General features: G+C 41.6%; 1 protein-coding gene across 1 annotated transcript; it reads left to right on the forward strand.

Moving 5' to 3' along the window:
* The first annotated feature begins 3,667 nt into the window (after positions 1-3,667).
* Positions 3,668-15,821, forward strand: LOC144617146 (uncharacterized). The gene is made up of 3 exons (XM_078451135.2): positions 3,668-3,683; positions 5,258-7,868; positions 15,689-15,821. Exons 1-2 carry the CDS (start codon positions 3,668-3,670, stop codon positions 6,148-6,150), a joined length of 909 nt encoding a protein of 302 aa, XP_078307261.1. The 3' UTR covers positions 6,151-7,868; positions 15,689-15,821.
* Positions 15,822-16,710: the final 889 nt, after the last annotated feature.

Below are 16,710 nucleotides of genomic sequence, written 5' to 3' on the forward strand. Positions count from 1 at the left end.
ATAGCCGAAATGTGGAAAAACTCACATGTTCATTAACAGATAGATGAATAAACACAATTGTGTGTGTGTGTGTGTGTGTATGTGTATGTGTTATAATGGAATATTATTTAGCCCTAAAAAGGAATGAAATTTTAATACATGCTACATCATGGATGAACCTACAAAGGATTATGCTATGTGAAATAAGCCAGACACAAAAGGACAAATATTATATGATTTCACTTACATGAGGTACTTAGAATAAGCAGGTCCATAGAGACAGAAAGGATAATAGAGGTTATCAGAAGCTAAGAACAGGGGGAAACGGGGACTTATCATTTCAATGATATGAAGCCTCTGTTTGGGATGATAAAAAAAAGTTCTGGAAATAGAAAAGCAGTAATGGGTGCACAGCATTGTGAATATACTTAATGCCACCAAATTTGCACTTCAAAATAATTACAATGGTGACTTTTATGTTATGTATGTTTTACCACAATAAAAAATGCCAAAAAAAAGTTTTAAAAAGGAATACATGTAGATAAAAATTCCAGTATACTGACGCTTTATCTATTTGTTATCAAGGATGCAACTAGATAGAAATTTAGAAAAAACAAAAACAATTTACTGTTTTCCATTTTTGTTCAAAATTGAATGGCATAGTCTTGTAGAATATCAGTTGGAATATAGTTAAAAGGATTCCACTTACCTTGTTTATCTCTGCATGAGAACACACTCTGTGCTATTAGAATAAGCAATTGTACAGTTAAAGTAGGAAGAGATAGAAACATTAGTCACTGAACCAGTGTGTATTTTATTACTCACTAATCCAGCTATGGAAATCATACATGCCAAATAAATATTTATTTTACCAGTTTTGCACCTTTTAGGGCACTGGCAGTCTTTCAAGAAATTTCCATGGGTAGTTAGTTTTCTTCTGTATTCACATGCTATACAGCAAGTTCTTCGTCTAACTGCATAATTATATTTCCTAGGAATCCCCTCAGAGATTGATAAAAATGATAAACTAACCATTGATGCAAGGTCTGCCATTTTTCTTTTGTGTAATTCCACAGGAAATTTCAGAGACAAAACTGCCATATAACCTGTAATAGAAAATATAATAGTAGAAAATACAAATGCAGTCATAAATTGGTGTAGAAAATGCATAACTAGATGAGGTGGAAGGACTGATAAGCAATATAAAAATCATGATTTTATTTTTATTACTTAACTGAAATAGTCACAGTGACACATTCATTGCTTTTGTAATACATGAAAGTCATTGTTTCTGTATTTAGAATTAGTAATATAGGGTCTGGAATTTTGGCTATTATTTCCCCTGAGATTCTATAAGCCTCTCCAAAATGCTGATGTAGTTAATATTTCACTAATGTGATATTTACTTCTTTCACAATTATAACTCTAATACATCCCCTCTTCTAGCATGTTGCTTTGTCATCTTATTCTGTGAATTTTTCTTTAAAATTACTGCCATCCTTGACTTTTCTGTGACTACACCATCTTTTCTTTGGACTTTACCTTTTTACATAAAAGACATAGAATATAAAATTAAAGTGTTTCAAATGAATTCTCTAAACAATAGCTTAAGAGTAAAACATATTGATTGATATCCCTAAGGCTCTGAATGCTCAAGCCTAGGAAACCTGGTTCTACATTTGAGGTTTCATGCTAACCGAGAGTCAGCTGTTTATCCTCAAGTCTGCTGATGCCAGTTGTACTAATTATAATTATATAATTCAACTAAATATTACATAAAATGAGAAATGCAAGTGCAAGTGAAAGGGCAGGCCTATGCCGGCCGACTCCATCTTGTTCTGTGTCCTTCACCTTGACCACACCTCCTCCCCTTGAGTAACCCCCCCCCCCCCCTCACCTGCCTAACAGGACTCGGACCCTTCCCCAGCCAATCGGCTGAGGCCACAGCCATTACTTCACCAACTGCCCCTAGGCCCCAATAAAACCTTTGTCCTTTTGAAACTCACTCTCTCTCCCTGGTATCTCACCGCTGCGTCGGTGCAGGTAGGGGATTGAGCTCGAGCTAGCTCAAATAAAGGCTCTTTTGCTTTTACATCGGACTTGGCTCCCTGGCGGTATTTGGGGATCACGAATTTTGGGCATAACATTTAGGGGCTCGTCCAGGATCCCCAAGACCCCCGAGGGACCCCCGACCCGGAGAGCCTGACTGGCCATGGTTAGTGTCTGTCTGTTTGTTCTGTCTTTTCTGTGTGAGCTCATTTCTGGAATTCTGGTAGTGCCCAACGCGGTCTAAGTCGACGCACTGGAGGACCACGGGCCGGGAATTTCGGAAGACGTTCTGATTCTCCCTTCTGGAGGGACGTGGAATCCCCTCATCTGTTTTGGAGGGACGTGGAATCCCCTCAAAGGTCTGAGACGAGGCGGGTCGCTCCTGCTGGTCGGCGTGAGGCCGTCTTTGGAGGGACGTGGAATCCCCTCATCAGTTTTGGAGGGACATGGAATCCCCTCAAAGGTCTAAGCTAGCTTTCAGTTTTGCTTCCATGGAGTTGGAAGACTTTCTAGGGGCCCTCTGTTTGTCTGTTTTTGTGTTTCTCTGTTTTGTTCTGTGGACTTACTGGACGGACGTTATGGGACAGACTCAGACTACCCCTCTACCCACCCTTTTGGCTTAAGCCCTTCCTAGCCCCACTCCCTCCGGAGCCAAACCCATTCTTGCTTTGCAGGGATAAAGAAGAAGAAAAGTCTTACCCAGCCTTCAGCACCCCTCTACCCTGTCCTACAGGGGGGTACTGAAGAAGAATTAATTTTTCCTCCCCCGTATAACCCCTCTAGGATGCCGGAAGAACACCATCCTCCCCCTCCAGGGAAGGCAGACGCTGTTCCGAGAGTGGGAGGCGGAAACGTTCCAGTGGGAAGCCCGCCCTTTACCAGACAAAGGGCTCAGAGGGAGCAATCCGCCTGCGCTGCCGGCTCAACTATTCTGCCCCTGCGAGTCACCGGACCCCCAGACACGGAGGGGAATCAGCCCCATCACTATTGGCCTTTAGCCACTAGTGACCTCTACAATTGGAAAGCTCAAAATCCTAAGTTTTCCGAGAAACTGGCAGGGCTTATTGATCTATTAGACTCTGTTCTTTTTACCCATCAGCCCACGTGGGACGATTGCCAGCAGCTTTTGCAGGTCCTGTTCACGACTGAAGAAAGAGAAAGAATCCTCAATGGGGCCCGAAAACTAGTTCCAGGTGCAGACGGGAATCCCACCACCAACCAGGCTCAGATAGATGCCTCCTTCCCCTTAACTCAGCCCCAGTGTGATTTCAACACGGCAGAAGGTAAGGAGAAGCTCCAGGTCTACCCCCAGACTCTAATGGGGGGTCTCCGAATGGCTGCTAGAAAGCCAACCAATTTGGCCAAGGTAGGAAATGTACAACAGGGAAAAGATGAATCTCCGGCTGCCTTTTTAGAACGGATCATGGAGGCATTCCGTACCTATATCCCCATGGATCCAGAGGCTCCGGAAAGCAAGGCAGCTGTTATCATGGCCTTTGTAAACCAATCGGCCATAGACATTAGGAGAAAATTACAGAAAATAGATAGACTAGGAGGAAAAAGTCTGCAGGACTTACTGGTGGTAGCCGAAAAGGTATATAATAACTGGGAGCCTCCTGAGGATAAGCAGGCTCGCACCATGGCGGCTGCCAGCAGTAAGCAGACTCGAGACCTGGCCAGAATACTACTAGCTACCACTGCTGACTTCCCCAAGGAATGAGACCGCCGTCTCCCGCAGCTGGCAGACGACGCAAGAAAAGGTAAAAGAACCACCAAGGGGGGAAGCAGAGGCTGCAGAAGGATCAGTGCGCATACTGCAAGGAGATAGGGCATTGGGCCCAAGATTGTTCAAAAAGGGCCGGCAGGAAGGGAAGCAAGACTGATTGAGTAAAAGTCCTAGAGCTAGATGAACTAAGTGATTAGGGGAGTCGGGGTTCGGACCCTCTCCCCGAACCCAGGGTAACTCTTAAAGTGGAGGGGACCCCTGTTCACTTCCTTGTCGACACCGGAGCACAACATTCGGTCCTCCGCACCCCACAAGGAAAACTAGCCAGCAAGAAGTCATGGGTACAAGGGGCAACTTGTATGAGCCAGTATTCATGGACTACCCGAAGAACGGTAGATTTGGGAACGGGTCGGGTATCCCACTCCTTTATGGTAATACCAGAATGCCCCTACCTGCTGTTAGGACGGGACTTACTGACCAAGATTGGAGCTCAGATAACTTTCAGACAAGGGGGGCCTCAGGTCACCGATGGCAAGGGCCACCCCATCCAGGTCCTAACCATGAAACTGGAGGATGAATACCTCCTCCACCAGGAGGCGCTCCCGAGAGAGGATAATATAGACAGATGGCTACAAGAATTCCCCTCGGTTTGGGCAGAGACGGGGGTGGGGATGGGACTAGCCGCTCATAGGACCCCAGTCCTGGTAGAGCTCAAGCCAGGAGAGAGTCCGGTAAGGATCAAACAATACCCCATGTCTCAGGAGGCCTGGAAGGGGATCCAGCCACACATCCAGAGACTACGAAGCCTAGGGGTACTAGTTCCTTGCCAGTCTGCCTGGAACACCTCCCTACTGCCGGTCAAAAAGCCTCACACAAATGACTACCGACCGGTACAAGACCTCCGGGAAGTAAATAAGAGGGTCACGGACATACATCCAACTGTTCCCAACCCATATACTCTCTTGAGCTCCTTGGCGCCCTCCAGGGTCTGGTATACTGTACTAGATTTAAAGGACGCCTTCTTCAGTCTGCCGCTGGCACCCCAGAGCCAACCCTTGTTCGCCTTCGAGTGGCATGATCCGGAGGAGGGCTACAGTGGGCAACTCACCTGGACACGGCTACCTCAGGGATTCAAAAATTCACCCACCATCTTCGACGAGGCACTACACGAGGACCTGGGTGAGTACAGAAGGGAGCACCCTGGCCTCACCCTTCTACAGTACGTAGATGACATCCTGATTGCTGCCGACAGGGCCAAAGACTGTGAGCGAGGGACCCAGGACCTGCTGGCTACCCTGGGGGCCTTAGGGTACCGCGCATCCCTGAAGAAGGCTCAGATATGCAGGGAGAGGGTAAGTTACCTGGGATATATCCTGGCGGGCGGACAGCGGCAGTTATCAGATGCCAGAAAAGAAACTGTCCTAAAGATCCCTACTCCCACCTCCTGAAGAGAAGTGAGAGAATTCCTAGGATCAGCCGGCTACTGCTCCCTCTGGGTTCCAGGTTTTGCTGAGATCGCCAGGCCCCTATATGAAGCTACCAAAGAAGGGAAAACATTTAAATGGGCTGAAAAAGAAGAAACTGCCTTTAATCAGCTAAAAAAGGCCCTCCTAAGTGTCCCAGCCCTGGGCCTACCAGACATTACGAAGCCCTTCCACCTCTTTGTAGACGAACATAAGGGAATAGCAAAAGGGGTTCTAACTCAAGCCTTAGGCCCCTGGAACTGCCCAGTGGCTTACCTGTCTAAGAAACTAGACCCAGTGGCTGCCGGCTGGCCGCCATGCCTAAGAATTATTGCGGCGACAGCACTGCTAGTCAAGGATGCAGACAAACTGACCCTAGATCTGGAGATCTGGATCACGATCCCACACGCCATTGAAGGGGTCCTGAAACAGCCTCCAGATAGATGGATGAGCAATACACGTATGACTCATTACCAGAGCCTCCTACTCAACCCTCCACAAGTGCAGTTCCACCCCAGTGCAGCCCTCAATCCTGCAACCCTGCTGCCCGACCCTCACCTAGGTGCTCCACTACATGACTGTGCGGGAATCCTGGAACAAGTACATGGATTCCGGATGGACCTGACCGACCGGCCCCTCCCCGATGCCGAGGCTACTTGGTTCACTGATGGCAGCAGCTTTGTGCGAGATGGACACAGGTATGCGGGTGCAGCGGTGGTCACCGAAACGGACACCGTATGGGCGGAGGCTCTACCCTCTGGAACATCAGCCCAGCAAGCAGAGCTTGTCGCCCTTACCAAGGCGCTAACGTTGGGAGCTAGAAAATGGCTTAACAACTACCGGACTTGGGAGACCCAGTTTTACCAGACCTGCCCAAATACTCCCAAGAGGAGTTACAGCAGATCAAGAAACTCCCCATGGCCCAGAAGATAAAGGGACGGTGGTATACACCTAACAAGGAGCTCGTGCTGCTAGACTGGCTCGGAGTCTCAATATTAGAGCACATGCATCGGTCTACTCACATGGGGGCCCGAAAATTAAAAGACTTAATCCGACATGCAGGCATCAAGATTCACCAACAGGACACCAAAATAGAGCAAGTTGTATCTGCCTGCAAGACCTGCCAACTCACCAACGCGAGAGCCACATCAAATAAGAAAAGGAACCAGGCTCAGAGGCACCAGACCGGGAGCCCAATGGGAAGTCGACTTCACTGAAGTCGAACCAGGAAAGTATGGTTATAAATATCTTTTAGTATTTACAGACACCTTCTCTGACTGGGTGGAGGCATACCCAACCAAGCATGAAACGGCTCAGACGGTGGCTAAGAAGCTACTAGAAGACATCTTACCCAGGTATGGTTTTCCTGCCATGGTAGGATCAGACAATGGACCATCTTTTATCTCGCAGGTAACACAGGCAGTAGCCAAGGCGGTGGGGACAAACTGGAAATTACATTGTGCTTATAGGCCCCAGAGCTCAGGACAGGTAGAAAGAATGAATAGAACCCTAAAAGAGACCCTTACCAAATTAACCATGGAGACTGGCGGGGACTGGGTGACTCTCCTACCGTACGCCCTTTACCGGGTTAGAAACATTCCTTACGCTCTGGGTTTTACTCCCTACGAGATCATGTTTGGCAGGCCACCCCCTGTTATTCCCAGCCTTTGAGCTGAACTTATTGCTGAGTTTAAAGATCAAGAACTTTTTCTTTCCTTGAGAGGGCTCCAGAGGGCGCACGAGGACATTTGGCCGCGCCTCCGTGCCATCTACGAGGCTGGCCCGACCCCGACACCTCATCAGTACAGGCCGGGAGACTGGGTCTACGCCAAGAGGCACCACCGAGAGACCCTTGAGCCGTGCTGAAAGGGACCCTACATCGTGGTGTTGACAACCCCCACCGCTCTCAAAGTAGACGGCATCGTGACCTGAGTCCATCACACCCACGTTCGGCCAGCGGACCCCTCCTCAATCCGGAAGGACTTCGCCACGCGATGGGCCGTCAGTCGGGACCAACACAACCCGCTCAAGCTCAAGCTACAGCGCATTTGACCCACCTAATATTGGTAACTCTGTTAACTCTGCTTGTCATTGCTCATGCTGCCGGGAGTCCCCACGCCCCCCAAAACATCACCTGGCAGATCATAGACACCAGCTCGGGGACAATACTTAATCAGATGTCCCAGAGCCACCCCAGGGACACTTGGTTCCCAGAACTTTGCGTAAACCTCCAAACTCTGTTCCCCTTGTCACCATAAATGCAGCCGGTCCCATGATTGGGTCCCTAAGCTACATGACAAGGGGGGAATGAAAGGGCGGGCCTACACCGGCCGACTCCATCTTGTTCTGTGTCCTTCACCTTGACCACACCTCCTCCCCTTGAGTAACCCCCCCCTCACCTGCCTAACAGGACTCGGACCCTTCCCCAGCCAATCAGCTGAGGCCACAGCCATTACCTCACCAACTGCCCCTAGGCCCCAATAAAACCTTTGTCCTTTTGAAACTCACTCTCTCTCCCTGGTGTCTCACCGCTGCGTTGGTGCAGGTAGGGGATTGAGCTCGAGCTAGCTCGAATAAAGGCTCTTTTGCTTTTACATCGGACTTGGCTCCCTGGCGGTATTTGGGGATCACGAATTCTGGGCATAACACAAGTGAGTTAGACTCTAATTCTATGAAAACTAAGTCAAATGCTTAAAAATGCTTAAAAAGTGAGTTGCTAAAAAAATTATCAAATTACATGCAAGTGAGGCAATTGTAAAAAAAAAAAAAAAATCTTTAGTTGTAAAAATCCAGAGATTCTGCACTCAGACTGTTCTGCAATGTCTTTATGTTCTATTTCCAAGATAATGAAATAGGAACTATAAAATTGAAGATACTGCAAATGAATGTGATTTGTGCAAAAAAAAAAAAAAAAGGAAAAATTCAAAACTTCTAATTGGGAACTTAGTTCCACTGAAGATTTGGTGAATGAATGCACAAAATACAAACCTTAGTTTTAAGAGATGTTATGTATCTTTTGGTATTATTTTCTCCCTTCAGCCACTTTTTTAAAAAATTGAAATATATTTGATATGGAACACTGTAAATTTAAGGTGTACATCATGTTAATTTGATACATCTATATATTGTAATATGATTGCCATTGTAGCACCTCCATCACATCACATAATTACCGTTTCTTTTTAGTAGTTGGAATAATTAAAATCTAGTCTTAGCAAATTTGATGGTTATAATACAGTATTGTCTATACTCACCACACTGTGTGTTAGGTCTCTAGGGCTCATTTACTACTCATTGCATTGACCCCTTTTTTGATTAACCGACTAATTACCAGCAACTAATGTGTCAGCTAAGAATGTTCAAGCTATTAAACTATAATCTAGAAGGGCTCTCTTTTCATGGCATTTTAATATTCCTAAAATGCGTCATTAAAAGCTGAAATGTTTTACTAGTACAAGACTTCTGTTATTTGGTTTATAAAATATGAGAATATGGTTGAGTATAGAATAACAGTGCCTAATATCTTAATATGTTGCATTTATAAAATGTTGGTATGGGCTGATACGATTTATGAAATAAATTTCTATTTTTTGCCTTTTACAGTTTTAAATTTCCATTTAAAAAACAGGAGGAGTTGTTTGGTTTCTAGTTTTGTTCTAGTGTGAATTTTTGTTATTGTTATTGTTTTAGTAAAAAATGGGGGAGCGAAGTACAATGTTAATACTTCATTTTTCAGACTTTCCAGGAATTAGAAAGTATAAATAGCAACAAAAGAACCTTTCAAAAATATATTTTATGAGGTATAATAAAAATACTTTTATTAAGAATAATTAATATACAATGAACACCACATATGTAAAGTGTACCATCTGATGAATATTGATATATGAATACCCCCATGACATATGAATACATCATCCCCAAAAGTTCCTCCCTCGTTGTAATCCAATCCCCTCTACTACCCATCCCCATCCCCAAGCAACCCCAATTTCCTTTTTATCATTATAAATTAGGGTTTTTTTCTAGAATTCTATACAAACAGATTCCTACAATAAGTACTATTTTTGTCGGGTTTCTTTCACTAGGAATAATTACTTTGAGACTAATCCATGTTGTAGCATGTATCAATAGTTTGTTCCTTTCTATTGCTGAGTAATATTCCATTGTGTAGATGGACAACAATTTGTTAATCCGTTCACCTTTTGATAAAATTTTCGACTGTTAACAGTTTGAGACTATTACCAAAAAGTAATTATGAACATTTATGTACAAATCTTTGTGTGAAAATACGCGTTCATTTCTCTTGGGAGTAGGATGACTGTATCACATAGTGAGTATGTACTTAATTTTTTAAGAAACTGCCAACAGTTTCTGAAGTGGTTGTGCCAATTTTCATTCCCACCATCAGTGTATCAAAGTTCCTATTGCCCCACCTCCTCTCTAATAGTTGGTGTCAAATTTGGTAGCTTCAATCTTTTTAACTTTAAGTATTCTAGTGGGTGTAACTTGCACAAGGACAAACTTGTAAGTGGCGTAAATGGCAAAGCTGGGACTTGAACTCAGGCAGCCTGGATCCAGGAAGCAAGTTCTTATCCAGCACACATCCTACCCTCTCCATAATTGCCCTATAGCTTAAGAGACTTGTTTGCTAATTTGGGTATGTAATCCCATTACATAATATTATTTCTGTGGGAAGATGTATTCTGAACTCCTGCCTTTTCTTTTTAGCAAATTTCTAGGCTCCAACCTGTTTGTAAGTTAGCAACTACCCACAGATTAATACACTTCCTTAAATAAATATGGAATTTCTGAGCACATTTTAATAGTAAAATATTTAATAAGTGCACATGAATAAAAACTCATCGGTGATGCTCAGGCCCAGCCATTTATAGACAATCTGGGTGTTTTCCTTCTCACTAGATTATTTTTGGAGAGGAAGGAATAATAAGAATATGAAAGCACACTTAACAAAACAAAAACCCCATAATCCAAAAGGGGTCAAAAAGTGAGGCTCTTAGGTAATCAGTGAAAGAGAAAAAGGAGGGAGACAATATATTAGCCCATTTTAGGGAGACTTAGAACTATCCTGTTATTGGGGCGCCTGGGTGGCGCAGTCGGTTAAGCGTCCGACTTCAGCCAGGTCACGATCTCGCAGTCCGTGAGTTCGAGCCCCGCGTCAGGCTCTGGGCTGATTGCTCAGAGCCTGGAGCCTGTTTCCGATTCTGTGTCTCCCTCTCTCTCTGCCCCTCCCCCGTTCATGCTCTGTCTCTCTCTGTCCCAAAAATAAAATAAAAAACGTTGAAAAAAAAAAATTTAAAAAAGAACTATCCTGTTATTTATGTGCTCACTTGGAGCATGTGTCAAGTTATCTCACTTATGTAATTGTCTCTTTCTTATTACCTTTCCTCAAAAACTAAATGAGCATCTGTTAAGACTCTTGGTTACAAATAACAGAAGCCCAACCTAACACAAAAAGGGAATTTATCAGCTCATTTAACTTAGAAGACTCTGGCTGAATCTGTGAGCTCAAGACGATGACTCAATTCCACCTTGCTCCATCTTTCAGTTCTATTTTCTCCCATGTTGACTTAGGTCCTTTTCAAGAGGTGTCCAAGTTGGCTACCAGCAACCCCTGAAGAGAGAGCACACTATTCTCTAAAGAGCTCCAATAACAGCTCCAAAAAACATTCTCAGATGTTAAGATTGGTCCATGATAGGTCTTGTAGCCATCCCTATTCCAGTAACTTTGCATAGTAGCATAGAATACTCCATTTTGGTCCCCATTTACAAAATCAAGGTGATATTACCAAAAGAAGAAGAAAAACATTCTGGGCAGGCAAAAATTATCCACTATTTAATTTCCTTTTTCCCATTATTCCTTGTTATCTTTCCCCTCATTTTCCTTTCTGGGAAAGGACTTGAACCAATCCTCTATGAACTTTTTCAAGAGGGGCTCACTGTTAACTCGATAGTAATAAACAAAAAGTAAGTTCTCTGTTATTATGGATTGAATTGTATGCCCCCAAATTCATATGTTGAAGTCCTAACCTCCAGTATCTCAGAATGTGACCTAATTTGGAGACAGAGTCTTTGCAGAGCTTAATCAAGTTAAAATGAGGTCATTAGAGTGGGCCTCAATCCAATATGACCGCTGTTCTTATACAAAGGAGAAATTTGGAAATGCACACATGCAGGGAAAAGGCAACATATACTTGGGGGAGGGAGACAAGGCAGGGAGTTGAGATAAGAAAAGAATATTTAGGTAGATGTAAATTATCAGTAGTACTTTGGTTCTTGGCTTGGTGACTATCCATCATCCCACCTTTTTGTGGGAGGAGTGGTAAGTAAAAGTAAGTGTAAAAAATAAAACTTGGGGCACCTGGGTGGCTCAGTCACTTAAGCATATGACTCTTGATCTCGGCTCAGGTCATGATCTCATAGTTTGTGAAATCAAGCCCCATATTGGGCTCAGTACTGACAGTGTGGAGCCTGCTTGAGATTCTCTCTCCCCCTCTCTCTCTCTGCGCCTCCCTTGTTCATGCACTCTCTCTCAAAATAAATAAACCTTAAAAATAAACAAACAAACAAACAAATAAAAGTAAAATAAAGAAAATAAAGGGGCACCTGGGAGGCTCGGTTGGTTAAGTATCCGACTTCAGCTCAGGTCGTGATCTCACGGTTCATGAGTTCAAGCCCAGCATCAGGCTCTGTGCTTAGAGCTCAGAGCCTAGAGCCTGCTTTGAATTCTGTGTCTCCCTCTCTCTCTGCCCTATCCCGCTTGCGCTCTGTCTCTCAAAAACGAATAAATATTAAAAAAAAAAAGAAAGAAAATAAAGAAGGATCACTTATGGATCAATGATGACAACATATTATGATTAATTCAATTCTATTTACCTGTCATCCAAATAAAATATATTATGTAGATAGAAATCAATAAAACAATAAGATCAATGACTTTCAAGGAAAAAAAGTAAAAGTTAAGAGGGAAAAGGGAAAAAGTATCCCCCCAAAATTCATTACTTTTGGGGGTTTCTTTATGTATTTTTTTTCTTCATTGCAGACTAGAGAAAATTTCTTCATGCACCAGTTACTGGAAACGAGTGATCTAGACTAATCCCCCCCGAGTCCCAAAAGTGTTAGAATCTCATCACTCAATTTCACATACTGTCTTTGGAATTGGGGCAGAAGGTTTTGGTGGGGTTTTTTGGTTTTTGTTTTTTCTGTCTTGTCTGAGTCCGTATTCTTAAAAATGAAAATTCCAGTGACCATAAGTATTAATGCTATTGTACCTTAGAAACACATGGCTCAAGATGTATGTTAGCAGAAAACAGTCTGAAGATGTCACTCAACAAAAACATTTCCAGAAGCTTAGCACTTAATTGGTCTTATTAGCACCATCTGCTCATCAGTGTTGCTTGTAGAAAAGTGTTTTCATCAGAGAGCAACAAGTTGAAAACAAGGCAGATCACCACACTTTGTTTTAAATTTGACACCACATTTTGCCTGCCTTTTATCACAGTTTTAAATCGTCAAATTAAGTGAGTGAGTGAATCATAGCACTTGCATCACTTGTTAGACCCTGGTTTTCTGATTCTTCAGGAACACACTCATGTCCAGAAGTCCTCTTCTCCCCAGAACTGCCTCCATCAGATTGCTTAGCCAAACATTTGGAGAAATCTTTTAGTAGTAGTTTTCAAGCAAATTTTTCACACGCTCCATTTTTTTCATTCTTAAAATCTGGCTGTTCTAACACATCAGGCATAGAGAGAAGATCATGCTGAAATTAAAATCAGACGCTGGGTGAAGTATGAACAAAAAATTACTCCTATTATAAAAGTGTTTTGACAACTAAGCGCTAATGATAAGAGAGTTCACTGGATTTCCTGCCTTCAATGTTTGCTTTAATATTATTAATCTAACCATCGTTTGTTTTAAAGATATTTCTATAATAAAGTAAAAATATTCTAATCATTACCATGCTTATTTCAGAATTTGACTTAAAAAGTGGAAGTTAATATTAGGTCTTTACTTCTTTAGATTTATACATCACTTTTTACATGGATAAATGTAAAAAAAAAAATGATAATTTGCCAAAGTGGCAATTTAGCCAAAGCAAACATAACACTCTTAAGGAAGAGAATGTAAATAGCAGCTTTCTTTCTTAGCCATCTTGGCTGTTGGTATAACTGTTTATATTACACTAAATTAATACTTTTTATTGAAGAACAGAATGATAAACAAGAAAAATAAAACTATCCTCAGAGCTCTATTCAAGACATAAAATACTCTCCCAGGGAAAACAGCAAAAATTAGTTGTACAAAGATGTAAATTTAAGTTTATTCTTTTTTCATAATAAAAACACACATACACACACACACACACACCCATCCTGGAGTTTAGAATGCACGTTGGCATCAATCAGTTTTTTTAAAATTCGCATCTTGCTTTTATTTTATATGACAATGACTTATTTCCAACTCATTAAAATTGTTTGGAAACATTTTTATTACTTTAATTATGTGGATAATATCATTACTTATTTTTACATATTTTATATTTCTATTTCTATATATTATTGTTATGTGGATAACATTATTTCTCATATTATTACTTACATAGATTTTTTTCTTTTTTATTATGGAAATAACACTGAGAAGAAACTCTTTGGATGAAAGCTTTGCCAGCATTTCTGGGTTCCTTAATAAAGCTTCTAGTTAGGAGTGTAACAGATCCTAGGAATGAAAACATATGAACAATCTAAAGCCCTCTGAACATGTTTGTAGATTACTTTCCTGAAAAGTTGACCATCCTTATAAACATTTACTAGTTAATTTTTAAAAAGAGGTAGAAGTAGTTAATATATTATTTTAAATTTGTTTTTATGATCAAGAAAATGAATTCTTTCAAATGTCAGTCATTTGTAATTGTTCCTTTGTGAAAATTTTCATTTCCCTGTCCATTTATTGATAAATCCTCATGTCTTAATAGTTTTTAGGAGATCTCCAATGTACTGACCTTATCCCTTTTTGTTATTTTTCCATTTATTTGCCTTCCGATTCGATTTATACACTTTGCAAAATACAGATCTTTCAAAAGCTCTTTTTTGAAAATCTCTTCACCTTTTCTTTCTTATTTTCGCTCATTGCTTTTATACTTACAAATGCCTACATCTTATCTCTTTTTACGCCATTCACCTGTGGGTGGTCGCCGCCCAGAGACTTCTCAAGGTCTCAAAATCCCTCCTGGCCCAGAGTGAACCTCCTGGCCCAGGGACTGGCTGCTCCCCAACAACAGCCATTGTTTCACCGGGTTTCCTGAGCACCAGGGGCCTGGGGGGTCGGCAGCGAACAAAGCAAATGCAAATCTCCACCCTCCTGGAGCTTCCATCCCCTTCCTGGGGCGTCACTTTTTCCCCAATACCTGGCTTTTTTTGTCACCATAATTTTACTAGTGTGCCATTGCCTGGATGTGTTCCCCTCTTCTGCAACAACCCAAATGTGATACCTCCTTCAAGGGCCAGCTCTCCCAAGACGTTCTTCCTTGAGGAGCCACCCACGTGACAATCCCCTCAGCTTGCAGGCCCTTGGGCTCTTATGTTCTAATCTCCTCAAAGAGTTCCTTTGTAACTGTTCTCCACTGGTACCATTAACATAGCCTAACATAGCCACCATAATGAGGTGTCCTTAGGTGCCACTTTACTTAAGTGTTGTGGTTTGCTGTGTGTATGTGTGTTTTAACTTTTACATCTCATTCTAAACCATGCAAAGTGTATTTTGGTTTACAGTACTGGTTTAGAAACAATACTGATTCTTTTTCAATGTTAATCCACTGTTAAAGGCCCAGTGAGAATAACATTCCCTTGCCAATGACTTGTGATAGTTCTTTTATCATGTACTAAATTCTTTCTTAGATCCTGGGTTGATTGCCTACTTCCTATTCTGTTTCAGTGATCTTTCTATTTTGCATCAGAACAATATTATAGCTTAGCTTTATCATATTATTTTTGATACAAAGTAATATGGACTGTTTACCTTACATCTCATGCTGTGGGTATTCCTAGGTACATTATGTTTTTTATTGTTCTTTTGAATGAAATTTTTTTCTGTTCTGTTTTCTGACTTGTTTTTACTGGTGTATTGGAAGGGTTTTTAAAATACGTGTTTATCTCAATCTGAGCTTTTCATTTTCAATAATTATTAGTTGATTTTGTAGAGTTTGCTGATATCTAATCATAATGTCTGTAAATAATGAAAATTCTCTTTCCTAAAGTTATGTCGTATTGACAGAAATTCCAGAGTAATATTAATTAATAATGTTAATAGTGGGTATTCTTGTCACAGAAAAACTAAAATAATGGCTAAGGAAAAACTATGGTCAACTTTCTATTAACAGTGAAATAATAGTTGAAAACAAATCACCCTTAATTATCCTAGCTTAAATTAACTGCTTCGCAAATTTACTGTGGATAAGGTACATCGAGATCCTGGGGACATGTTCATCTCTCCAGGAAGGGGACAACATCTGACTAACACTTCCAAGGTGGCTTCAAAAGGAAAGCAACTTCAGATCTAGATTGCACTTGAGAGGAGAAAGGCCAGAAGGAAGTTAGGTGAGTGAGTCTCTGGATTCCCATACTTCCTTTCCTTAAAAGCAGTTTCTGGAATGATGGCCAGTGGACTCATCTCTCTTCCAAATGACTGTAACAGAGAGCTGAAGGTGAGTATCACTTAAGCATCCCTTAAGGCGAGTGTTTTTATAGACTGATGAAACCAAAGGAACTTAGTATAATGGCTAAAAGTTGCTTTGTTTTCAACCTATAAAATGCAGATAATTATATCTCCCTCTTAAGGTTGTGTGCTAATTGTAGGAGGTTCATGTACAATAAACAGCAACCATTATTATTATAAAGCACACATTAAAATTTTGTAAATAAATGTCAAGCTGTCTCAAGAGATTTTCTCTATTTTCTATTTCTATAACAATTTGGCATCTCTTATCAAACACCTTATTAGTTTTACTCCACATTGCAGCAAACCCCCTGAAAAGGGTTTGCATTGCTAGAACTTCATTATAACTAGACAAAAATAGTATAGTGCATTTGTCAGCCTTGTACACAGGAAATACATAAATATTTTAAGCCAATCACATTCACACATTTTAGGTCGCATCACTTGAAAGGGCACTTGGGTGGCTCAGTTGGTTAAGCACCCAACTTCGGCTCAGGTCATAATCTCATGGTTCATGGATTCAAGCCCCTGCATTGGGCTCTGTGCTGACCAGGTGGAGCCTGTTTGGGATTCTCTCTCTCTCCCTTTCTCTGTCCCACACTCACTCCCATGCACTCTCTCTCAAAATAAATAAATAAACTAAAAATAAATAAAAATAAAATTTGTCACTGAAAATATGTAATTTGCTAATCTGCAAAGAATTTCTAATTCATGACACTACAATACATTTCATCTTATTTAAGTTTTAAGCAAAATTACATCATA

The sequence above is a fragment of the Panthera onca genome, chromosome A1 (genome assembly GCF_046562875.1).
Source record: "Panthera onca isolate mPanOnc1 chromosome A1, mPanOnc1 haplotype 2, whole genome shotgun sequence".
Lineage (NCBI taxonomy): Eukaryota > Metazoa > Chordata > Mammalia > Carnivora > Felidae > Panthera > Panthera onca.